Source organism: Oryzias latipes, chromosome 21 (genome assembly GCF_053564925.1).
Source record: "Oryzias latipes strain Hd-rR chromosome 21, Olatipes_Hd-rR_3.1".
In the NCBI taxonomy this organism is placed as follows: domain Eukaryota; kingdom Metazoa; phylum Chordata; class Actinopteri; order Beloniformes; family Adrianichthyidae; genus Oryzias; species Oryzias latipes.
Window position 1 is genome coordinate 35,395,908 of NC_136257.1, and position 25,904 is coordinate 35,421,811.

General features: G+C 47.5%; 1 protein-coding gene across 10 annotated transcripts in view; it reads left to right on the top strand.

The window, feature by feature from the left end:
• Positions 1–24,685, top strand: part of LOC144988853 (inhibin beta B chain-like) — a 43,705-nt gene extending 19,020 nt beyond the window's left edge. For 9 of the 10 annotated variants that reach the window (XM_078939974.1, XM_078939982.1, XM_078939976.1 and 6 more), the window contains 2 exons: positions 5,969–6,252; positions 23,072–24,685. In XM_078939974.1, coding sequence (XP_078796100.1) covers positions 5,969–6,252; positions 23,072–23,892 — 1,105 coding nt within the window. In that variant the 3' untranslated portion in view covers positions 23,893–24,685. The remainder of the gene's footprint in view (positions 1–5,968; positions 6,253–23,071) is intronic. The other variant, XM_078939981.1, reaches the window with a different exon arrangement.
• The last annotated feature ends 1,219 nt before the right edge of the window (positions 24,686–25,904 follow it).

Here is a 25,904-nt window from a genome sequence, read left to right on the forward strand (position 1 = left end):
TTTTCTCGGAAGAGGAACCAGACAGGGTTGCCCACTCTCTCCTTCTCTTTTTGCTATATTTATTGAGCCTCTAGCTGCAGCAATAAGACAGAATGAGAGCATTATAGGAATAAAAACCAAACACAGCCATCATAAAATTAGTCTCTATGCAGATGACATATTACTGTTTTTAAGTAATTTACATTCTGTAAATGAAACAGCAATGATCATAAATGAATTCTCCTCCATATCAGACTATTCCATTAATTGGAATAAGTCTGTTTTATGACCACTCAACAGGAATATGGAACAAAGACTCGCAATTCCAGTTAAAACAGGAAATATCTGGGTATCTACTTTCCCCCCAAACTATCAGAACTGGTGCAGCTAAACCAGACCCCATTACTGAAAAACATACAGGACGATCTAACACGCTGGACCAACCTGCCTTTGTCCCTTATGGGCAAGGTAGCCACGGTTAAAATGAAAATCTTACCCAAGGTTAATTATCTCTTCTCAATGATTCCCACACAACCGCCATTAAAATGGTTCAAAACATTAGACTCATCCATATCAAGCTTTCTATGGAACAATAAACCTGCAAGAATTAGTCTAAAAACTTTAAAATCTGCAAAAAGCTGTGGAGGATTAGAATTACCTAACTTCCACAATTACTTTATTGCAAATAGATTCCAATACATCTTAAAATGGTTAAAAAAAATCCAGAAACCAACTCATGGTTAGACTTGGAACAGGCGTTATGTGGAAAGATCAACCTGTCAGATCTTCCATTTATTAGCCAAACAGTTAAAAAACAGGATTGTTTCAAAGTATTAATATAAACCCCACTTTAACAGCCTGCTGGGAATTTCTCAAAATATCAAAATCATCAATTCAACCGTGCAAAATGACACCCATCTGGAACAACCCGGACATCCTTATAAACAAAAAAATGATTCACTTCCCAGCTTGGCAAGCAGGGGGCATAAAACAACTAGAGCACATAATTATTAATAGAAGATTTATAACTCCCCAGGAACTTCAAGACAAACATGGAATAAATAACTTCTTGGAATATCAGCAACTTAAATCAATTATTACTAAGAAGTATAAATACAGAGACAACGATTTAAAGTTACCAGATGTAGTTACCTCTCTGATTAATTATTCAATGAATAGAACTCTCTCCAAAATATACAAACTTTTATGTAATTTAGATAACAATATTGCCCTTCCAACAAAAAAATGGGATGCGGATTTGAGCATCAGCACAGATGAAAGCTTCTGGTCAGAACTCTGTCTAAACACCTTTAAACTGACAAAAAGTCCAAATCTGCAGCTAATCCATCTCAAAACTCTTCACAGAATTTACTACACTGGACAGAGGATGTTCAAGATGGGTCTCAGTAACTCAGACATTTGTCAGCACTGTGACAGTAATCTACCCGACAGTTACATGCATGCACTGTGGTTCTGCACGCCTGTCCAGGCTCTCTGGCAGCAGGTATGTGCCGATCTATCAGTCTGGCTTAAGGTTTCAATCACAGCTTCACGGTCACTTTGTGTGCTTGGTGACATGAGTGCCTTCGATATAGAAGAAGGATTAGTATCTATCATTTTCATAACTCTTTGTATTGCTAAAAAAACAATTTCAATGATCATATCAGTTGGAAAAAATGTCAGCCCAAAGTTCAAGTAACTTTGAAAGAATTCAGTCTCTCTGGTCTCCCATAGCTAACTCCATGACTTAGAGGGTGGGGGGCCTGGTGCTCACTGCTCCTTACCTTTCTGCCGTGGTTCAGGATGGGGGTCGGGTGCCCGTGGGGGGCGGTGGGGACTCCTTTGGCCGGGGGGTCGGGTCTGGTGCCTGGGTGGAGCGGGCTGGGGCGCTGCGCGGTCTTCCGGGCTCAGGTGTGTATGGTGGGGGAGGTTGAGTGGTGGTCTGGCTTGGCTTGAGGGGGTGGTCTCTTTGCCTGTGCTGGGGGGGGTTGGCGGGGGGCCCTGCTCGCGGGGGGAGGTCCAGCAGCGCTGGATGGGCTGCCCATCTACACCTGGGGCTGGGATCAACCCTTCCCTGGCTCTGGGACGGGGCGGGGCAACCCTCTGGGTGTCACCCGCTGGGGCTGCAGGGTCTGGGTGTGTGTGTGGGGGGGGCTTGTTGGCCTGTCCTGTGGGGGGGCTTTTGGGGGGGGACACTATCGGTACGGGACCTTGGGGGTTTGACAGGTCAAGGTCTCCGCTGAGGCAATCGGCGGTTGCCCCGGCTGGTTGGCTGCCTCAGTCCAAGACCAAGGCCTGAACAGAACTCTCCCAGGGGAGGCGGGGGCCTGGACTTGCTCCAGGGGGGCGGCGCTTTCTGGCTCCTCTCTCTCTGTGTGGGGTGGGTGGTGCTGGGCCTGGGGTTTCGGCGCCTCGGTGGGTGGGACCCCTGGGCTGAGGGGACCTGGGCCCTATGCTGGGGGGGGCTGGGGGACGGCTGTTTGACCACCGGGGGACAGTCTACCAGCTGTCCCCAACTTATCCCCTTTCTCATATAATCTCATATTAGGGTGACGGGGTGGGGGGTTTAGCCTGCGATGTACCTTGGGGGGAGGAGCTACTTGGGAGTGGTCCCCCTCCCATGGTTGCCGAATGGAATGGGCCCCCCCCTCTCTCGGTTTTATTTGCACCTTAGACATGTAGGGCCCTTGGTAGGGGGGGTGCTTGGACATCACTGCCAGCAAGCGGCAGATGTCCCCTCAGTGCCCTACCCACCAATTTTAATTGCACCCCCTTAGTACACACACCCCTCAAAGTATACATATAATATATATACATTCTAACATAAACACACACACATGCACACACACACGCATTTCGCAAGGAAAGTGGGACCTTGGACCATCTGTCCCCTACCCCATCCCTGGTAAGGAGTACTGGGCCCTTGGCAACGGCGGCCCTGTTCCCTGAGTGCTTTCTTCCTGGGCCCGGCAGTCCTCTCTTCACGCAGGGAGAGGGATCCCTGAGCTTTCTGGCAAGGCCAAGAGCCGGGGATCACATCACGCCTGAGCCGGGGGTCTCCGTGTCCTTGAGGGGTGGGTTCTGGTCCTTGCCCCCGCGTGCTGGGCCTCGCCAAATTTCCAACTGTGGCCGAGCCTGGTCGGGCCATGTTTACAACACCCCTCGTAGGCCCCCCCTTTCCCCTGGGTGCCCCCCTCCTGGGCGGGGACGGCTGGCCCCTGCCTTGCTCATTCCTGGACCAACCGTGGGTCCGGTGGGTGGCTGCCTGGAGCGCGGAGCGGGTCCCCCTTGGGGGTTCCTGGCTCATACCTGCCTTTATGACGTCACTGAAACCAAGTGAAGCACTTCACAGAACCGAAGCAGCTTCTTACTCTGATCATGTCTGTTGGTTTTCCTCGGAGCATCTCTGGTGGAGAAAGTTCTATGTGGAGTCTCTCTGCTGTTTAAACTTCTGTTTCAGGTTTTATTTGCAGTAATATTTTTAGAACCACGTAACCCTTGTACTATCCTATGACCCCCCCCCCGTCCATTAACGTGTTCTCCCTACCATGACAAAGGTGTATAAAGCTGGAAAGATTTCATGTAATCCATGGACACCAGTGAAGATCACAAATCTTTGAAGAAAAGTGTTAAGAAACACTAAGAAAAAAGGTTCAGAGCACTATCTAGTGGGTCTAGATCAGTGTTATTCAACCAGTGTGCCGCGGCACACTAGTGTGCCGTGGGAGATGGTCAAGTGTGCCGTGGAAAATTGCCCTCATTAACTGATCTCAAAACAATTACCATCTCCAGGAAATCAGCTCTTTGTTCATCCAAACAGGTCCTGAGAAAACACTGAGTAGTTAGGAATATAAAAGATCATAAAATACTTTTTTCTTTGTGTTTATTTGATTCTATTAAAGACATTTTGATAAGAATGACGGTAACGCGATTTAGCTGCAGCTATAACTGTTTTCTGAAAAGTCCCGCAGCTTTTACTGTCTCCACGACTCCACCAATCATTCTTGAAGGCTTAATCACATGTCATCAGTCTGACCAATCAGAAGTGTTTGAAGTCTTCACTTCCTTGTTCCAATTTAGCTCATAACTCTCTCAGTTCCAACAAAAACACCAGCTAAAGCTCGTCTTTAGCGGTGTAGCTTTCCACAGAATCCGGTATCAGACCGTGGAACAGGTGAACAAAACCATGAAGCTCAGAGACGCGAGTCTTTCTGCCGTTTTCTGGCAGTTTTTGCACTACATCTACCATGATGCATTGGCTTGAAAGGGACAGCGCCTCAGCGTACAATGAGTCGTCCTTGTTACACGTCTTGAAAACACAACGAACATACAGTTTGTATGTAACTTAACTTTTATTACATCTTTTAGAAAAACATCTGCAACTTCCTGTTTTTTCTGCCACAATTATCACAAAAATGCACGTCAGATTTTCGGGGGGGGGGGGGGCTGTAGATCAATACAGTCTATGAGTTTCTGCTTTTTTTTTTGGGATGCTGGTGTGCCGCGGGATTTTTGTCAAGGTTAAAGTGTGCCGTGGCTCAAAAAAGGTTGAAAAACACTGGTCTAGATCAGTGTTTTTCAACTAGTGTGCCGCGGCACACTAGTGTGCCGTGGGAGATGGTCAAGTGTGCCGTGAGAAATTGCCCTCATTAACTGATCTAAAAGCAATTACCATCTCCAGGAAATCAGCTCTTTGTTCATCCAAACAGGCCCTGATAAAACACTGAGAAGTTAAGAATATGAAATATCATAAAATACTTTTTTCTTTGTGTTTATATGATTCTATTAAAGACATTTTGATAACAATAACGGGATACCGCGATTTAGCTGCAGCTATAACTGTGTAAGGAAAAGTCTCGCCCCTTTAACTGTCTCCACCAATCATTCTTGAAGGCTTAATCACATGTCATCAGTCTGACCAATCAGAAGTGGTTAAAGTATTCACTTCCTTGTTTCGATTTAGCGCAAAAAAGTCTCTCTGTTCTAACAAAAATACCAGCTAAAGCTCGTCTTTAGCGGTGTAGCTTTCCACAGAATCTGGTATCAGACTGGAACAAGTGAACAAAACCATGAAGCTCAAAGACGCTGGTCTTTCCGCGGTCGGCGGATTACGGGCACTACTTCTCCCATGATGCAGTAAAGTGACTGTTTTAGCGCACAATGAGTCTCTCCTCTTAACGTCTTAAAACAACGAACAAACATCAAACAGTTTTTGAATCTTTTGACTTAATTTTTAATACATCTTTTAGAAAAAACAGCTGCAGCTTCCAGCTTTTTCTGCAACATTTATCACAAAAATGCATGTGAGATTGCAGAGCGGCTGTAGATCAATACAGACTGAGCTTTTTCTTTTTTTTTATTTATCTATTTTTTTGGATGCTGGTGTGCCGCGGGATTTTTGTCAAGGTTAAAGTGTGCCGTGGCTCAAAAAAGGTTGGAAAACACTGGTCTAGATGACCCAACTCCCAATGTTAACGTGCCTAAAATAGCACAAGGGGTTACAACGAACCACTGTGGCCACGAGGTGGCGCTGCAGAGTCAGCAGTGTGGTCCGTGACATCCGAACTTGAAAGGAAGAGGATGAAAGTCAGATCTGGGAGCGCGCGCGTGTGTGTGTGTGGTTTTTTTTTTGGGGGGGGGGGGGGGTGTCATCTTAATTCTTTATTTTATGAACAATCATTGTCGGCGCGTGCACGCCGCTCGCAATAAAGTCTGTTTTCCGCGCCGTCGGGACGCGCGTGCCATAATCCTGCAGCCCACGTGGTTCCTGCCGTATAAAAGTTGGGCTGCGCGAGGCTCTGTTGTCTGATTTAAACTTGCCCGTGCGCATCTCGGCACAGCGGCACGCGCCACAGTGGATCCACTGTTCTGTCCATGCAGGAGGACTGTGGTACTGGTTCGGGTTGGTTCTGCCTCTGCGTGACTTTCTGGAGAATATGATCTACTTTTGCCTGACATTGTTGCTCTCGTGCGTCCTGAGCGCGCGCAGCAGCGCTCCCAGAGACTCGTGCGCGTCCTGCAGAGTGAGGACGCACGCGCAGCCGGAGCTCGTAGAGGCAGTGAAGCGGCACATCCTGAGCCGCCTGCAGATGAGCGCGCGACCCAACATCACGCGCCCCCTCCCGAAGGCCGCCATGGTGACGGCGCTGCGCAGACTGCACGCGGGGAAGCTGCGGGAAGACGGCCGCGTGGAGATCCCGAGCCTCGCCGGACACGCCTTCAGCACCGAGGCGCACGCTGAGACCTCTGAGATCATCAGCTTCGCAGAGTCAGGTAAAGGCCCACTGCGCCTGCGCGCAGGTGGACGAACGTGAACCCGAGCTGACCCGTTGACGTCACTACCCGAGGTCGTTTGATATTACTTTTTGTGCGCTCCAGCCGCGCGTGTCCCGCATCCATGTACGCGCACGCTGCAGCTACGGAGGCCGTCAGGTGTTCTGCTGCAGATGCAGAACTTCGACCTGAGTTCGGTCACGTGTCCTCCCGGAACACTTAGATGTTGCATTGGGTTCTGTTTTCTGATGATGGTCAGGGGCCTCATCTGTAAAACTTTGCGTAGGATTTGCGTCAGAAGTGGCGTACGGATGAAACATAGGACGTGCGTACGCACAGAAATATTGGGATTTATAAAACCGTGCGCACGCACATCCTACGCATCTTTCCCTTAATAAATCACAACCAATTCTAAATGCAGCGCAGCTTTTGCGGCTTCATGACACGCCCATAGTTGCCCATAAATAGTCCGTGAAACGCCCACAAATGAATATTCATTGATTGTGAAACCATGGCAAACACCGAGAGGAAATGAAAAAAACGTAACTTCACTCAATGTGAAGTAGAAGTTATCGTTGGCGAGGTGGAAAAGAGGAGAAAAGTGTTGTTTGGAGGGCACAGTGTAGGCATTACTAATGCCTAAAAGGCACGTGAGCGGCAGACGGTGGCAGACGCCGTAAATGCTGCAGCCTCACAACCTTGGACCGTGGCCGAAATAAAAAAGAAAAGGTCGGACATCAAAGTCAAGGCAAAAAACCGCTGAACCCCCCCCCCCACACACACACACACACACACACACACCCGTGTCTGCCACGGGTGTGTGTGTGTGTGTGGGGGGGGGGACACCGGAGCTGACCCCTCCTGATGAGAGACTGGCGGCAATAATTGGGGAATCCCTTTTAAGTGGAGTGGTGACTGAGGCGGAGGGGGACACCGACGCGCCAGATGCACGGGGTGACACCCCCCCAAAAGCCCGCAGAGCTCCAACAGGCAGGGCCGGCCCTGGTCTTCTGGGGGCCCTAAGCGAAATGTAATTTGTGGGCCCTCTAACTGATCAGCAGCATCAAAAAAACACAGCTGTTGTTGTAATATAAATGAGATATGTCTATTAATACATTTGTGAATTATTGTTGCTGCCAAAGAATTGAATACAGTATATTAGCTGCATGTTGGATGCACATTAAGTGGTGCTAAACAAATTTTAAATGCAAAGAAAAAAAAAGAATGACAAATGTATATAGATATATATTTTTTAATGTAACATTAGGCACTCAACAAATGACATTCACAAAACTCCAACTTATTAAAAACAGCAACTTAATTGCAAATCAAATGACAATAAAACAATCCAACATAAAGAACACAACAGCTCAATGAGGGGATTTTGGAAAGTCAGAGTCTTCATCAGTCTGAAAAGGACCAAATCCATTCTTACTGGATCAGAGAGTGTGGTTGGTCGTTCAGCTGGACCAACTGGATTTGAGGTACCGGTAGGTGGAATTTTGGATCCAGTAGCTCCTCTTTCATATACGCCTCTCTTGGAGCCTCTGGAACATGAGATACAGAACTTCAACAAAAGCAAACAGTGAAAAGTAAAACAGTCAAATGTTTCCCTTTCAACAGTAGATGTGGTGACAGCAGTTTCTTCTGCAGCTAAAAAACAAGAATTATTATTATACAATAATCACTGATAAAGCTAATAAAATATCTATAGCAGAATACTAATAATATATTGGCTCGTTTAAAATCTGTGTGCAGGTTTTCACAATTTCATGATCTTTTTATATATTTATGAGAGATTTATTGTTTGATTGTATATTTGCATAAGGTCATATTTCATTAATTTAATTATGAACAGTTTGGAGCTCCATACTCTTCAGCTGCTGTTTATGAAAAAAAGGGTTTATGCAGACACTGTTTTTTTTATTACTTTACATGCTTTTAAAATTACCTGAGATGAAATCTTCAGTGAAGTCAGGAACATCTTGGGATTTGGACGCTGCACCACCTCCAATACTTTTTGAGAGCAGAAGAAACTGTCTGATGAGACACAACTGTGCAAAACATCATCATTATGTAAAATAATGCATGTGCAAACTACAAATAAGAAATAAATGTACCTATTTATAAATAATAAAATGTGAACACTAATTTGAGAATAAGTGGAAATATAAGCCTTTTATAGACTTCTTTTTGTATTATTTTGCATGTTCATAATTTTAAAATTAGTACATTTATTTTGTTTGTCATTTATAGATGAGAACCTTTATGTCCTGTGTATTTGGCAGTTTTCATTCTCCATATTTCATGCCAATGCAAGATTTTAAGACACACTCATTGTTGTAAAACTCAGACTACCTGACTGTCTATAACAGATAAACAGGAGTTTTTATGATGTAATAAACCGGAAAATGCAGAACGCACTAAATATGTGTTAGCAAAACAATGAAACAAAACGATAACGTGAGTTAAAACATTTTTCAGCCACCATATCGTTGTCATTATTTACTTTTCTTTACTTTCCGCCGTTTTAGAAGGTCATGTCCGACCACATCTTGGAAACTTGGGTATCAAAATTATTTTCGAGTTTTCCATGGGAAATTACGACAAACGGGGTCGTTTATGTGCAAACTTCAGCTCAGACACATCGCTTAGTATTTTACGTAAATTGCGCAGCTGCACAGAAATGCTGGATAATGTAAAAATAAAGCCCCAACATCCTCCAAACTTACCTTGTGATTGATGTTGAAGTTATTTATCTTTTTTTCGCTCCTGATGATAAAGTCTCTGAGGCATGACGTTTTCTTGTTGTCGCTTTGATCAGCGTGACAAAATGTGCTGTTTTTTTCTTTTCCCCAACTTTATTGAAACAAAATGCGCTCGTAAATGCACACCGTGCCAGGCTCAGATGCAATTATGTTGACCAATCGTTGCTAAATGGTGTAACGTCATTATTTGGGTTGCCAGATTGGTTCATGTGTGCTGACAAGGGGGGTCATTAAAGTGCAGGCAACTTTCTTTTGCACAACATTCAGAGCACACGTTGGTAAGGAAGTTCTATGAAATGGGTTGCCAGATTTGGGTCTTTTTTAATTTAATTTTTGTCGCCACTTCGGGGCCCTGCTGGTGACGGGGACCCTACGCGGCTGCGTAATTCGCGTATAGGGAGGGCCGGCCATGCCAACAGGACGGCTGGAGGAAGTCTGAACCGGCTCATAAGCCACTCGTCCTCGTTTGCCAGCAAGTCTTCTTGCTGTCTAAAGATGCGTTCACTCTGAATTCTTCCATTTGTCACATCTTCTAAGAGCACAAGATCAGCCATTGTGCGTCATTACGCATTGTGATGGGGCATTTTATTTCCATCCATTTAATTACATCTGACAAGCTACAGATGTCGGTAATAATCCACGTGGAAATGGGAAATTGATCAGCAAATGTAATTTCTTGTTGCTTTCTGAATGGTTGAGACATACGCCATACATTGTTTTATCAAAAATAAAACAAACTAAAGGCATATGCATGAATACCATAATTCTGTAGCTTATGAAGAAATGTTTTACTATGAAAACAACTTTCCCCAGTGGACAATTAATATGTCCGTCTGTTTTGTACATTATTTCGTTCTGTTAACTATATTATTTATGAGGATGAATTGCACAACATGCCAATATTGCAGAACATATTTCACTTTTCTTTCTGCAAATAAGTGTTCATTTGAATTTCTGTTGTAATTTTCGTTTGATTTTTTCTTTTGTTTCACTGCTGATCGATCAAACGGGTGTTGGTGTAGCTGTTAATTGTCAGACTTGCTTTGTGAAGTCTTCATGTTATTTCTGAGAGGCAGTATTGTCATTTTCACTTTCACGTGTTTCTTCCATCTGCCGACGGCGTCGCCGTTTCTCATTTCACCCGTTTTTGTGCGTACGCAACCTTTAGAAAGCGCTAGACGTTTTTTTGCCTTGACTTTGATGTTCGACCTTTTCTTTTTTATTTCGGCCACGGTCCGAGGTTGTGAGGCTGCAGCATTTTCTCACGTGTCTTTTTGGCATTAGTAATGCCCACACTGTGCCCTCCAAACAACACTTTTCTCCTCTTTTCCACCTCGCCAACGATAACTTCTACTTCACATTGAGTCAAGTTACGTTGTTTTGATTTCCTCTCTGTGTTTGTGGCCGTTTCACGGACTATTTATGGGCAACTATGGGCGTGTCATGAAGCCGCAAAAGCTGCGCTGCATTTAGAATTGGTTGTGATTTATTAAGGGAAAGATGCGTAGGATGTGTGTGCGCACGGTTTTATAAATCCCAATATTTCTGTGCGTACGCACGTCCTATGTTTCATCCGTACGCCACTTCTGACGCAAATCCTACGCAAAGCTTTATGAATGAGGCCCCTGGTCCCTAAAGTCTGACCATCAGAACCTCCAGATGATCCGAACCTCCAGAGAATCAGAACCTCCAGAGAATCAGAACCGCCAGATAATCAGAACCTCCAGAGAATCAGAACCTCCAGATGATCAGAACCTCCAGACGATCAGAACCTCCAGAGAATCAGAACCTCCAGAGAATCAGAACCTCCAGATGATCAGAACCTCCAGACGATCAGAACCTCCAGAGAATCAGAACCGCAAGACAATCAGAACCTCCAGATGATCAGAACCGCCAGACAATCAGAACCTCCAGAGAATCAGAACCTCCAGAGAATCAGAACCTCCAGATGATCAGAACCTCCAGAGAATCAGAACCTCCAGACAATCAGAACCTCCAGATGATCAGAACCTCCAGACGATCAGAACCTCCAGAGAATCAGAACCGCCAGACAATCAGAACCTCCAGACCATCAGAACCTCCAGATGATCCGAACCTCCAGAGAATCAGAACCTCCAGATAATCAGAACCTCCAGAGAATCAGAACCGCCAGATAATCAGAACCTCCAGAGAATCAGAACCTCCAGAGAATCAGAACCTCCAGATGATCAGAACCTCCAGACGATCAGAACCGCAAGACAATCAGAACCGCAAGACAATCAGAACCTCCAGATGATCCGAACCTCCAGAGAATCAGAACCTCCAGAGAATCAGAACCGCCAGATAATCAGAACCTCCAGAGAATCAGAACCTCCAGATGATCAGAACCTCCAGACGATCAGAACCTCCAGAGAATCAGAACCTCCAGAGAATCAGAACCTCCAGATGATCAGAACCTCCAGACGATCAGAACCTCCAGAGAATCAGAACCGCAAGACAATCAGAACCTCCAGATGATCAGAACCGCCAGACAATCAGAACCTCCAGAGAATCAGAACCTCCAGAGAATCAGAACCTCCAGATGATCAGAACCTCCAGAGAATCAGAACCTCCAGACAATCAGAACCTCCAGATGATCAGAACCTCCAGACGATCAGAACCTCCAGAGAATCAGAACCGCCAGACAATCAGAACCTCCAGACCATCAGAACCTCCAGATGATCCGAACCTCCAGAGAATCAGAACCTCCAGATAATCAGAACCTCCAGAGAATCAGAACCGCCAGATAATCAGAACCTCCAGAGAATCAGAACCTCCAGAGAATCAGAACCTCCAGATGATCAGAACCTCCAGACGATCAGAACCGCAAGACAATCAGAACCGCAAGACAATCAGAACCTCCAGATGATCAGAACCGCCAGACAATCAGAACCTCCAGAGAATCAGAAACTCCAGAGAATCAGAACCTCCAGATGATCAGAACCTCCAGACGATCAGAACCTCCAGAGAATCAGAACCGCAAGACAATCAGAACCTCCAGATGATCAGAACCTCCAGAGAATCAGAACCTCCAGACAATCAGAACCTCCAGAGAATCAGAACCGCCAGATAATCAGAACCTCCAGAGAATCAGAACCTCCAGAGAATCAGAACCTCCAGATGATCCGAACCTCCAGAGAATCAGAACCTCCAGAGAATCAGAACCGCCAGATAATCAGAACCTCCAGAGAATCAGAACCTCCAGATGATCAGAACCTCCAGACGATCAGAACCTCCAGAGAATCAGAACCTCCAGAGAATCAGAACCGCCAGATAATCAGAACCTCCAGAGAATCAGAACCTCCAGATGATCAGAACCTCCAGACGATCAGAACCTCCAGAGAATCAGAACCGCAAGACAATCAGAACCTCCAGATGATCAGAACCGCCAGACAATCAGAACCTCCAGAGAATCAGAACCTCCAGAGAATCAGAACCTCCAGATGATCAGAACCTCCAGAGAATCAGAACCTCCAGACAATCAGAACCTCCAGATGATCAGAACCTCCAGACGATCAGAACCTCCAGAGAATCAGAACCGCCAGACAATCAGAACCTCCAGACCATCAGAACCTCCAGATGATCCGAACCTCCAGAGAATCAGAACCTCCAGATAATCAGAACCTCCAGAGAATCAGAACCTCCAGAGAACCAGAACCTCCAGAGAATCAGAACCTCCAGATGATCAGAACCTCCAGACGATCAGGACCGCAAGACAATCAGAACCGCAAGACAATCAGAACCTCCAGATGATCAGAACCGCCAGACAATCAGAACCTCCAGAGAATCAGAACCTCCAGAGAATCAGAACCTCCAGATGATCAGAACCTCCAGACGATCAGAACCTCCAGAGAATCAGAACCGCAAGACAATCAGAACCTCCAGATGATCAGAACCTCCAGAGAATCAGAACCTCCAGACAATCAGAACCTCCAGAGAATCAGAACCGCCAGATAATCAGAACCTCCAGAGAATCAGAACCTCCAGAGAATCAGAACCTCCAGATGATCAGAACCTCCAGACGATCAGAACCGCAAGACAATCAGAACCGCAAGACAATCAGAACCTCCAGATGATCAGAACCTCCAGAGAATCAGAACCTCCAGACAATCAGAACCTCCAGATGATCAGAACCTCCAGACGATCAGAACCTCCAGAGAATCAGAACCGCCAGACAATCAGAACCTCCAGACCATCAGAACCTCCAGATGATCCGAACCTCCAGAGAATCAGAACCTCCAGATAATCAGAACCTCCAGAGAATCAGAACCGCCAGATAATCAGAACCTCCAGAGAATCAGAACCTCCAGAGAATCAGAACCTCCAGATGATCAGAACCTCCAGACGATCAGAACCTCCAGAGAATCAGAACCGCAAGACAATCAGAACCTCCAGATGATCAGAACCTCCAGACGATCAGAACCTCCAGAGAATCAGAACCTCCAGATGATCAGAACCTCAAGAGAATCAGAACCACCACACCATAAGAACCTCCAGATGATCAGAACCTCAAGAGAATCAGAATCACCAGACAATCAGAACCTCCAGATGATCAGAACCTCAAGAGAATCAGAACCACCACACCATCAGAACCTCCAGATGATCCGAACCTCCAGAGAATCAGAACCTCCAGACGATCCGAACCTCCAGAGAATCAGAACCTCCAGATAATCAGAACCTCCAGAGAATCAGAACCGCCAGATAATCAGAACCGCCAGAGAACCAGAACCTCCAGAGAATCAGAACCTCCAGAGAATCAGAACCTCCAGACCATCAGAACCTCCAGATGATCCGAACCTCCAGAGAATCAGAACCTCCAGATAATCAGAACCTCCAGAGAATCAGAACCACCAGAGAACCAGAACCTCCAGAGAATCAGAACCTCCAGAGAATCAGAACCTCCAGACCATCAGAACCTCCAGATGATCCGAACCTCCAGAGAATCAGAACCTCCAGATAATCAGAACCTCCAGAGAATCAGAACCGCCAGATAATCAGAACCTCCAGAGAATCAGAACCTCCAGAGAATCAGAACCTCCAGATGATCAGAACCTCCAGACGATCAGAACCTCCAGAGAATCAGAACCGCAAGACAATCAGAACCTCCAGATGATCAGAACCTCCAGACGATCAGAACCTCCAGAGAATCAGAACCGCCAGACAATCAGAACCTCCAGAGAATCAGAACCTCCAGAGAATCAGAACCTCCAGATGATCAGAACCTCCAGACGATCAGAACCTCCAGAGAATCAGAACCGCAAGACAATCAGAACCTCCAGACGATCAGAACCTCCAGAGAATCAGAACCGCCAGACAATCAGAACCTCCAGACCATCAGAACCTCCAGATGATCCGAACCTCCAGAGAATCAGAACCTCCAGATAATCAGAACCTCCAGAGAATCAGAACCGCCAGATAATCAGAACCTCCAGAGAATCAGAACCTCCAGAGAATCAGAACCTCCAGACGATCAGAACCGCAAGACAATCAGAACCGCAAGACAATCAGAACCTCCAGATGATCAGAACCTCCAGAGAATCAGAACCTCCAGACAATCAGAACCTCCAGATGATCAGAACCTCCAGACGATCAGAACCTCCAGAGAATCAGAACCGCCAGACAATCAGAACCTCCAGACCATCAGAACCTCCAGATGATCCGAACCTCCAGAGAATCAGAACCTCCAGATAATCAGAACCTCCAGAGAATCAGAACCGCCAGATAATCAGAACCTCCAGAGAATCAGAACCTCCAGAGAATCAGAACCTCCAGACGATCAGAACCGCAAGACAATCAGAATCGCAAGACAATCAGAACCTCCAGATGATCAGAACCTCCAGAGAATCAGAACCTCCAGACAATCAGAACCTCCAGATGATCAGAACCTCCAGACGATCAGAACCTCCAGAGAATCAGAACCGCCAGACAATCAGAACCTCCAGACCATCAGAACCTCCAGATGATCCGAACCTCCAGAGAATCAGAACCTCCAGATAATCAGAACCTCCAGAGAATCAGAACCGCCAGATAATCAGAACCTCCAGAGAATCAGAACCTCCAGAGAATCAGAACCTCCAGATGATCAGAACCTCCAGACGATCAGAACCTCCAGAGAATCAGAACCGCAAGACAATCAGAACCTCCAGATGATCAGAACCTCCAGACGATCAGAACCTCCAGAGAATCAGAACCTCCAGATGATCAGAACCTCAAGAGAATCAGAACCACCACACCATAAGAACCTCCAGATGATCAGAACCTCAAGAGAATCAGAATCACCAGACAATCAGAACCTCCAGATGATCAGAACCTCAAGAGAATCAGAACCACCACACCATCAGAACCTCCAGATGATCAGAACCTCCAGAGAATCAGAACCGCCAGACAATCAGAACCTCCAGATGATCAGAACCTCAAGAGAATCAGAACCACCACACCATCAGAACCTCCAGATGATCAGAACCGCCAGATAATCAGAACCTCCAGAGAATCAGAACCTCCAGATGATCGGAACCTCCAGAGAATCAGAACCGCCAGATAATCAGAACCTCCAGAGAATCAGAACCGCCAGATAATCAGAACCGCCAGAGAACCAGAACCTCCAGAGAATCAGAACCTCCAGAGAATCAGAACCTCCAGACCATCAGAACCTCCAGATGATCCGAACCTCCAGAGAATCAGAACCTCCAGATAATCAGAACCTCCAGAGAATCAGAACCGCCAGATAATCAGAACCTCCAGAGAATCAGAACCTCCAGAGAATCAGAACCTCCAGATGATCAGAACCTCCAGACGATCAGAACCTCCAGAGAATCAGAACCGCAAGACAATCAGAACCTCCAGATGATCAGAACCGCCAGACAATCAGAACCTCCAGAGAATCAGAACCTCCAGAGAATCAGAACCTCCAGATGATCAGAACCTCCAGACGATCAGAACCTCCAGAGAATCAGAACCGCAAGACAATCAGAACCTCCAGATGATCAGAACCTCCAGAGAATCAGAACCTCCAGACAATCAGAACCTCCAGAGAATCAGAACCGCCAGATAATCAGAACCTCCAGAGAATCAGAACCTCCAGAGAATCAGAACCTCCAGATGATCAGAACCTCCAGACGATCAGAACCGCAAGACAATCAGAACCGCAAGACAATCAGAACCTCCAGATGATCAGAACCTCCAGAGAATCAGAACCTCCAGACAATCAGAACCTCCAGATGATCAGAACCTCCAGACGATCAGAACCTCCAGAGAATCAGAACCGCCAGACAATCAGAACCTCCAGACCATCAGAACCTCCAGATGATCCGAACCTCCAGAGAATCAGAACCTCCAGATAATCAGAACCTCCAGAGAATCAGAACCGCCAGATAATCAGAACCTCCAGAGAATCAGAACCTCCAGAGAATCAGAACCTCCAGATGATCAGAACCTCCAGACGATCAGAACCTCCAGAGAATCAGAACCGCAAGACAATCAGAACCTCCAGATGATCAGAACCTCCAGACGATCAGAACCTCCAGAGAATCAGAACCTCCAGATGATCAGAACCTCAAGAGAATCAGAACCACCACACCATAAGAACCTCCAGATGATCAGAACCTCAAGAGAATCAGAATCACCAGACAATCAGAACCTCCAGACCATCAGAACCTCCAGATGATCCGAACCTCCAGAGAATCAGAACCTCCAGATGATCCGAACCTCCAGAGAATCAGAACCTCCAGACAATCAGAACCTCCAGATGATCAGAACCTCAAGAGAATCAGAACCGCCAGACAATCAGAACCGCCAGATGATCAGAACCTCCAGAGAATCAGAACCGCCAGACAATCAGAACCTCCAGACGATCAGAACCTCCAGAGAATCAGAACCGCCAGACAATCAGAACCTCCAGATGATCAGAACCTCCAGATGATCAGAACCTCCAGAGAATCAGAACCGCCAGACAATCAGAACCACCAGATGATCAGAACCTCCAGAGAATCAGAACCGCCAGACAATCAGAACCTCCAGATGATCAGAACCTCCAGACGATCAGAACCTCCAGAGAATCAGAACCGCCAGACAATCAGAACCGCCAGACAATCAGAACCTCCAGATGATCAGAACCTCAAGAGAATCAGAGCCGCCAGACAATCAGAACCTCCAGATGATCAGAACCTCAAGAGAATCAGAACCACCACACCATCAGAACCTCCAGATGATCAGAACCGCCAGATAATCAGAACCTCCAGAGAATCAGAACCTCCAGATGATCAGAACCTCCAGAGAATCAGAACCTCCAGACGATCAGAACCTCCAGATGATCAGAACCTCAAGAGAATCAGAACCACCACACCATCAGAACCTCCAGACGATCAGAACCTCCAGAGAATCAGAACCTCCAGATGATCAGAACCTCCAGAGAATCAGAACCTCCAGAGAATCAGAACCGCCACACCATAAGAACCTCCAGATGATCAGAACCTCCAGATGATCAGAACCTCAAGAGAATCAGAACCTCCAGATGATCAGAACCTCCAGACGATCAGAACCTCCAGAGAATCAGAACCGCCACACCATAAGAACCTCCAGACAATCAGAACCTCCAGATAATCAGAACCTCCACAGAATCAGAACCTCCACACCATAAGAACCTCCAGATGATCAGAACCTCCAGAGAATCAGAACCTCCAGAGAATCAGAACCTCCAGAGAATCAGAACCTCCACACCATAAGAACCTCCAGACGATCAGAACCTCCAGACAATCAGAACCTCCAGATGATCAGAACCTCCAGAGAATCAGAACCTCCAGAGAATCAGAACCTCCAGAGAATCAGAACCTCCACACCATAAGAACCTCCAGACGATCAGAACCTCCAGACAATCAGAACCTCCAGAGAATCAGAACCGCAAGACAATCAGAACCTCCAGATGATCAGAACCTCCAGAGAATCAGAACCTCCAGAGAATCAGAACCTCCACACCATAAGAACCTCCAGATGATCAGAACCTCAAGAGAATCAGAACCGCAAGACAATCAGAACCTCCAGATGATCAGAACCTCCAGAGAATCAGAACCTCCAGAGAATCAGAACCTCCAGAGAATCAGAACCTCCACACCATAAGAACCTCCAGATGATCAGAACCTCAAGAGAATCAGAACCTCCAGACAATCAGAACCTCCAGATGATCAGAACCTCCAGAGAATCAGAACCGCCAGACAATCAGAACCTCCAGATGATCAGAGCCTCAAGAGAATCAGAACCACCACACCATCAGAACCTCCAGATGATCAGAACCTCCAGAGAATCAGAACCGCCAGACAATCAGAATCTCCAGATGATCAGAACCTCAAGAGAATCAGAACCTCCAGACAATCAGAACCGCCAGACAATCAGAACCGCCAGACAATCAGAACCTCCAGACGATCAGAACCTCCAGAGAATCAGGACCTCCAGATGATCAGAACCTCAAGAGAATCAGAGCCGCCAGACAATCAGAACCTCCAGACGATCAGAACCTCCAGAGAATCAGAACCGCCAGACAATCAGAACCTCCAGACAATCAGAACCTCCAGATGATCAGAACCTCAAGAGAATCAGAACCGCCAGACAATCAGAACCGCCAGATGATCAGAACCTCCAGAGAATCAGAACCGCCAGACAATCAGAACCTCCAGACGATCAGAACCTCCAGAGAATCAGAACCGCCAGACAATCAGAACCTCCAGATGATCAGAACCTCCAGATGATCAGAACCTCCAGAGAATCAGAACCGCCAGACAATCAGAACCACCAGATGATCAGAACCTCCAGAGAATCAGAACCGCCAGACAATCAGAACCTCCAGATGATCAGAACCTCCAGACGATCAGAACCTCCAGAGAATCAGAACCGCCAGACAATCAGAACCGCCAGACAATCAGAACCTCCAGATGATCAGAACCTCAAGAGAATCAGAGCCGCCAGACAATCAGAACCTCCAGATGATCAGAACCTCAAGAGAATCAGAACCACCACACCATCAGAACCTCCAGATGATCAGAACCGCCAGATAATCAGAACCTCCAGAGAATCAGAACCTCCAGATGATCAGAACCTCCAGAGAATCAGAACCTCCAGACGATCAGAACCTCCAGATGATCAGAACCTCAAGAGAATCAGAACCACCACACCATCAGAACCTCCAGACGATCAGAACCTCCAGAGAATCAGAACCTCCAGATGATCAGAACCTCCAGAGAATCAGAACCTCCAGAGAATCAGAACCGCCACACCATAAGAACCTCCAGATGATCAGAACCTCCAGATGATCAGAACCTCAAGAGAATCAGAACCTCCAGATGATCAGAACCTCCAGACGATCAGAACCTCCAGAGAATCAGAACCGCCACACCATAAGAACCTCCAGACAATCAGAACCTCCAGATAATCAGAACCTCCACAGAATCAGAACCTCCACACCATAAGAACCTCCAGATGATCAGAACCTCCAGAGAATCAGAACCTCCAGAGAATCAGAACCTCCAGAGAATCAGAACCTCCACACCATAAGAACCTCCAGACGATCAGAACCTCCAGACAATCAGAACCTCCAGATGATCAGAACCTCCAGAGAATCAGAACCTCCAGAGAATCAGAACCTCCACACCATAAGAACCTCCAGACGATCAGAACCTCCAGACAATCAGAACCTCCAGAGAATCAGAACCGCAAGACAATCAGAACCTCCAGATGATCAGAACCTCCAGAGAATCAGAACCTCCAGAGAATCAGAACCTCCAGAGAATCAGAACCTCCACACCATAAGAACCTCCAGAGGATCAGAACCTCAAGAGAATCAGAACCGCAAGACAATCAGAACCTCCAGATGATCAGAACCTCCAGAGAATCAGAACCTCCAGAGAATCAGAACCTCCAGAGAATCAGAACCTCCACACCATAAGAACCTCCAGATGATCAGAACCTCAAGAGAATCAGAACCTCCAGACAATCAGAACCTCCAGATGATCAGAACCTCCAGAGAATCAGAACCGCCAGACAATCAGAACCTCCAGATGATCAGAGCCTCAAGAGAATCAGAACCACCACACCATCAGAACCTCCAGATGATCAGAACCTCCAGAGAATCAGAACCGCCAGACAATCAGAACCTCCAGATGATCAGAGCCTCAAGAGAATCAGAACCACCACACCATCAGAACCTCCAGATGATCAGAACCTCCAGAGAATCAGAACCGCCAGACAATCAGAATCTCCAGATGATCAGAACCTCAAGAGAATCAGAACCGCCAGACAATCAGAACCTCCAGATGATCAGAACCTCCAGATGATCAGAACCTCCAGACGATCAGAACTTCCAGAGAATCAGAACCGCCACACCATAAGAACCTCCAGACAATCAGAACCTCCAGATAATCAGAACCTCCACAGAATCAGAACCTCCACACCATAAGAACCTCCAGATGATCAGAACCTCCAGACAATCAGAACCTCCAGAGAATCAGAACGTCCAGAGAATCAGAACCTCCAGACAATCAGAACCTCCAGATGATCAGAACCTCCAGACGATCAGAACCTCCAGATGATCAGAACCTCCAGATGATCAGAACCTCCAGAGAATCAGAACCTCTGGAAGTTCTGTCGTTTTAGCTCAATGGAAGCTCCTCCTCTGCCTCCCAGTCTGTTTGTTTGGCGTTACGATGGGGAGACACTGGTGATGATGTCACTAGAGAGTTTTTTTTGTCACCGTCGTGTTCTTGACTCCGTACAGTCAGAATTTAAAACCATTTTCAAAAGGAAGCTTTCACAACGTTTTTGGGGTAAAGGTGACATCACTTCCTGTCTGCTCTCTGTGACTATTGTAGAGAAGATCTGATTTCTGTGAGGTTTTCCAGAATTCTGATCAAAGTTTCAAGTTTTGTTTACATTTCAATACTAAGACCAAAAAAAGATCCTTGTTTTCAGTTAGAACAACCATGGAGGGGCTGCTGGTTCTAAATCCTTCTGCCTGAAAGTTACAGAACGTCCAGACGGGAAACTCAAACAACAAACGTCTGGATTTATTGAAGAATTTTTAGCTTTCTGAATCGTCCTTAACATGATTGAATGAACAGGAAATTGGCTGCCCCCCCCCCGTAAAACATGGTTGTGCCTGGATGGCCCCCCCATGTTACCTGCATGCCGCTCCCCCCAGGGCACCTGCATGCACCCCCCCCACGTGGCGCCTGGATGCTGCTACCCATTAATGGCCCCTGCATCCCCCCCCCCCCCCCCGCATGCCCCCCCCCCTCCCGCATGGCCCCTGCATGCAAGCTTTTCTGTACGCCATCTTTCCTCCATGGCGCCATCCGCATACCAACATTTCGTTGCTCCGTCTGCGTTCATGTGTCACGCGAGCAAAACTTGCTGCGCCGCACGTCGCCTACAAACATACGTGATGGCGCTTTGCAAACGCCATCTTGGCTGCCTGCAGTCCTTCCTTCCATTGTGAATGTCATCCCACAAACACGGAAACTCTTTTATGTCCGGCTAACGCCATGGCATTCTAATACAAGTCAGTATCTGCGAACACCCACTGAAATGAGGCGGGGGCCTTTACCCAGAAGCCACTAGGATCCGAGCAGTTGATGTGTGGTGGATCTCTCTCTGAGGGTGGGCCTTTATGTACCGCATGTGGGCGTGTCTTAGACAGCCACGGTTCTGCTGGTCTGAACAGGCCTTTGAGTGTGGAGGTGAGGTACCTTTAAGGGCGGGGGGCCGTTTCCATGTTGTTGATTCTGACATGCTAATCACTGGACAAACACCCCGGTGGAAGTTCCCCGACAGGCTTAGATCTCCTGAGGTCCAAACCTTCCAACTGCCTGGAGTCAGTTTGCAGTCATCATTAGGCTTCTGAACAGAACCAGTAGACAGGAGTGGGGGCCCCCACTTGTGGACAGCCCCTCTTTGGACAACCCCATGGGGGCTCTCAATTGTGCATGTCACTAACGTGCGTTCTGCAGGAGACCCACACGTGTGAATGCGGCGCTGCACGCCAGCCGCCCTTATGCTGTCACTCCACTCTCAGGGAGTGGGGGGGGGGGGGGGGGGGGGGGGCTTTAGTTTGGGCTCCAACTTTGAACTCAATGAACCCCCTGCGGGCTCAGCCGTGTCCACCCCTTTCAGTCCAGTCACTTCAAACTCTGAGCCAGAAGCCAACTGAGCCCGATCCAGAAGCAAGCCAGCCAGTAAGGGGCTGCCAGCGGGGTCAGCTGATGTTTGAAAGCAACAGCAAAAGTATCTGCTGGGAAAAGGCCCTTGGGGGGGCTCTCTGTGATAGTGTGCGTGTTACACTTTCTTTAACAGTCAAATCCTCAAAGTGCACGAGGAGCAGCGGCGGGCTCAGGATCCGGCTCGGAGGGAATCCGTTAAACCAGAAAAACTCTAAGAACTTCTGGCTCCATTCATCCAGACTTAAACAATTCAGAAACCCCCCACCCCATATAGGAGTGCCTGACGAGATGATGTCATCCCGTCAAGTCCTGCGGATGCTCGGGTGCAAGGATTGGACTGAAAAGCAGCCAGAAAACCAGGACTACTACAAAAACCCTTCAAATCTTTGTACTCGGCTAAGTTTGTTTGAACGATCAAAGTTAGTCATCTGTGTGAGTAAAGAGGAATCTGAGTAGACGTGACAGATCAGTCCCAGACGTTCATGTTGCTTCGGTCGGTCCTACGGAGATCACACGCTGCCTGATCTAAATGTAGAAACACATCAAAACTACAGGAACATTGAAGGTTGTCAAAGTCCTACATTTGCGTGCACGGAGTCGTCTGTTTTCTTGCTCTGCTGTTGATGTTGGTTTGGTTTCTGTTGGAACGATATTTCCACTTTTCCACAGATTCGGTCCATCTCACCTTTTAAAGTACAAAGATGATCAAAGATGATCAGAGATGGACTGACCCGTCAGAGGAGAAACGACAACGTCTGTGCTTCCATGTTTGGTTCTATCAAGACGACCCTGAAGGGTCAAAAATTAAACTGTCAAACCTTTCTGTCTCCACAGACGAGCGCACAGCGCCTGGGTTGGGCCTGTTCTTCCACATCTCAAACGAGGGTCATCAGAATCTGCTGGTGACGCAGGCGCACCTTTGGCTGTACCTGCAGCTGCTGCCTGGAGGACCCGAGAAGGGTCTTCGGAGGAAGGTCACGGTCAAGATCCTTTACCTGGAAGCAGGCATTCCAAACGGCGCTAACAGGAGTCCAGGGGGGGCGGGACGGGAGGCAGGTCACTGGGTCCGGGTGGACAAGCGGATTGACCTGAAGCGCAGCGGCTGGCATACCTTCCTGCTCTCTGAGGCAGTGAGGGCCATCTTTGAGAAGGGCAACCGCCGCCAGGACCTGCAGGTTCACTGTGAGGGCTGCCAGGCCGCGAGCGTGGCTCCTGTTCTGGTGGATCCTGACAAGCCGTCGCACCGGCCCTTCCTGGTGGTGCGTGCACAACAGGGGGACGGCCGGCACCGCATCCGAAAGCGAGGGCTGGAGTGTGACGGCGACAGCGGGGGCTTATGCTGCCGGCAGCAGTTTTACATCGACTTCCGCATCATCGGCTGGAATGACTGGATTATTGCCCCGGCCGGGTACTATGGTAACTACTGCCAGGGCAGCTGCCCCGCCTACATGGCTGGGGTTCCGGGGTCGATTTCATCTTTCCACACGGCGGTGGTGAACCAGTACCGCATTCGGGGCATGAACACCGGCTCCGTGAGCTCCTGCTGCATCCCGACCAAACTCAGCACCATGTCCATGCTGTACTTCGATGACGAGTATAACATCATAAAGAGGGATGTGCCCAACATGATCGTGGAGGAGTGCGGCTGTGCCTGAGGCCCCCCCAGGCTGGAAAGCCTTCTGTACTCGTCCGTTGTGCGGGTACCCAACGTGCTGGCCGTCCGCCCTGCACAGCTGTTCAAGCCGGTGCTGGGACAACGGCCCGCCATTAAACCAGGGCTAGTTTGCCATTTCTAGTCAAAAACAATGGCAGGTCATCTGAAAGAAGACGAATGAAGCGCTTAAGGATGACCCCGCCCTCCGCTCACCCTGCCCTCGGCCGCCCCAACAGTAAAGCTCTGAGACTCTCGGCTCTGAACAGCAGCACTTCCCCTCTGCAGCATTGATGTGCACGAGGTGCGTGCACGGGACACGGAGATGTCAGATGGGGGGGTGAAATGCACAACCTGAAAAGCACTTGTATGACTTTAAGAGAAAAGATGCTTTGGGCGGGGCCTGAGCGTCCCGTCAGGTCCCTTCATACGTGCCATGAGAGCTATGCAATGGAACGGCTTCATCCACGCCGTCTCTGCTTCCTCCTGGCTTGAAATACTTGAAACAGGATCTTTTCAAAAGGATCTGTGTGACATTTGCACTGAAAAAGTTGAGAGATCAGCAAAACAAAAGCTGCCAGGAAAAGTTATTTTTCTAGTTTCAGATGATTTTCATGATTTATAGAACCAAAGAGGCCAAGACTTTAGCTGCTGAGAAGGAGAAAGTGAATCAGGGTTTGAACCAGCCGTGCTTTTGTCCAGAAGCAAATTCCAAGTTTCTATTTAAAGAATCGTTTGTTCATCTGCGACTTCAGTCCGAACCTTCAGCTCCTGTCAAATAAATGTTTTCTTAAGGATTTTCATGTCTTCTGTCTTCTGATAATTGAGGGTTTTTATTCTGACATCCAATGATGCAAAAGGGCGGGGTTAGAACTGGACTGTGCACGATGAGCGTGCACGTGGAGTTTCTGTCGTAGCTTCTTTGCATGTGCACGCCGACTGCTCGGTCTCAGTTTGCATATCTGTGCAGGTTTGTGTCACCAGAGCTTTGGTCTGCAAACATTCTGTGGATCTGCAGGGATTTTGTCACCTGCAGGGCAAATAGCAGGGCGGGGAGGCAGCTAGCAGACGGGGAGGGGTGGAGGCGGGGCAGTCGTTGTCTCTTCACGTTTCCCGATGCAGGCCAAGGTTTCCACCACTGGAATGTTAATAACTCTGAGCTGCTGTCTCTATGAAGAGGGCTGAGGGCATCAATATCTGCGTTTTCATGGACAAAACTAATCGAATGAACGCCTGATCAGAACAAAAATGTGTCATGTAAACACGCCGGTCAGAATATTCAGGCTCTTCGGATTTCTTTGGGGGCTGGGAGGTGAAAGTGTGTTTGAGTTATCACCTGCAGACAAACACTAGCTCTTGGTGTCAATGACAAAAGCAGCTTTCAGTCCAGCTCTGAGCTCCAAAACCATCACAAATGACCTGTTCTCCAATTTTCCTCAGCTGGCACTGCGGCGGTGGAGGTGCAGAGGTCAGCGGCACTCACTGGGTTGTTTGTGAGAGTTCACAATGTCCTCATGTGTGGCTTGTTCCTCCCTGGTTCAGTGTAACAACTGAAGCCTTGTCAACCACCTCACAGCCCCCCCCAACTGTGTCTCCATGTCAAGCCATAAGTCTCCTCACCTTCTCACCCCACCTTCCACCACGGTGACCTCCTGCCTCTACAAGCACTGAAGGAGAAGTCAGGACCACAAAGCTGCTTGTGTGGTGGGATGCGGTCCTGTCTGCTTCCTCAGCCAGCTCTCTCCTGTTGGGACTTTTAGAATCCATGCTTAAAGCACATGACAGTTGTTTCTCCCACAACATACAAAGAAGTTAAAAAAAAAGATAAAGTACTTAATAGTTTAAAAGGATGTGAAATTTTCAAAAACAAAAAAAATGTTTCATTTCGAGGCACAATTACCAAGTAAAGAAACCAAATTCCCTTCAGAAATGTGTTCAATAGCTACTTCTAAAATACCATAAATGAACCTTATTGCCTAATGCCAGGTACGACTTAAAAATGAAACAAACATTTGT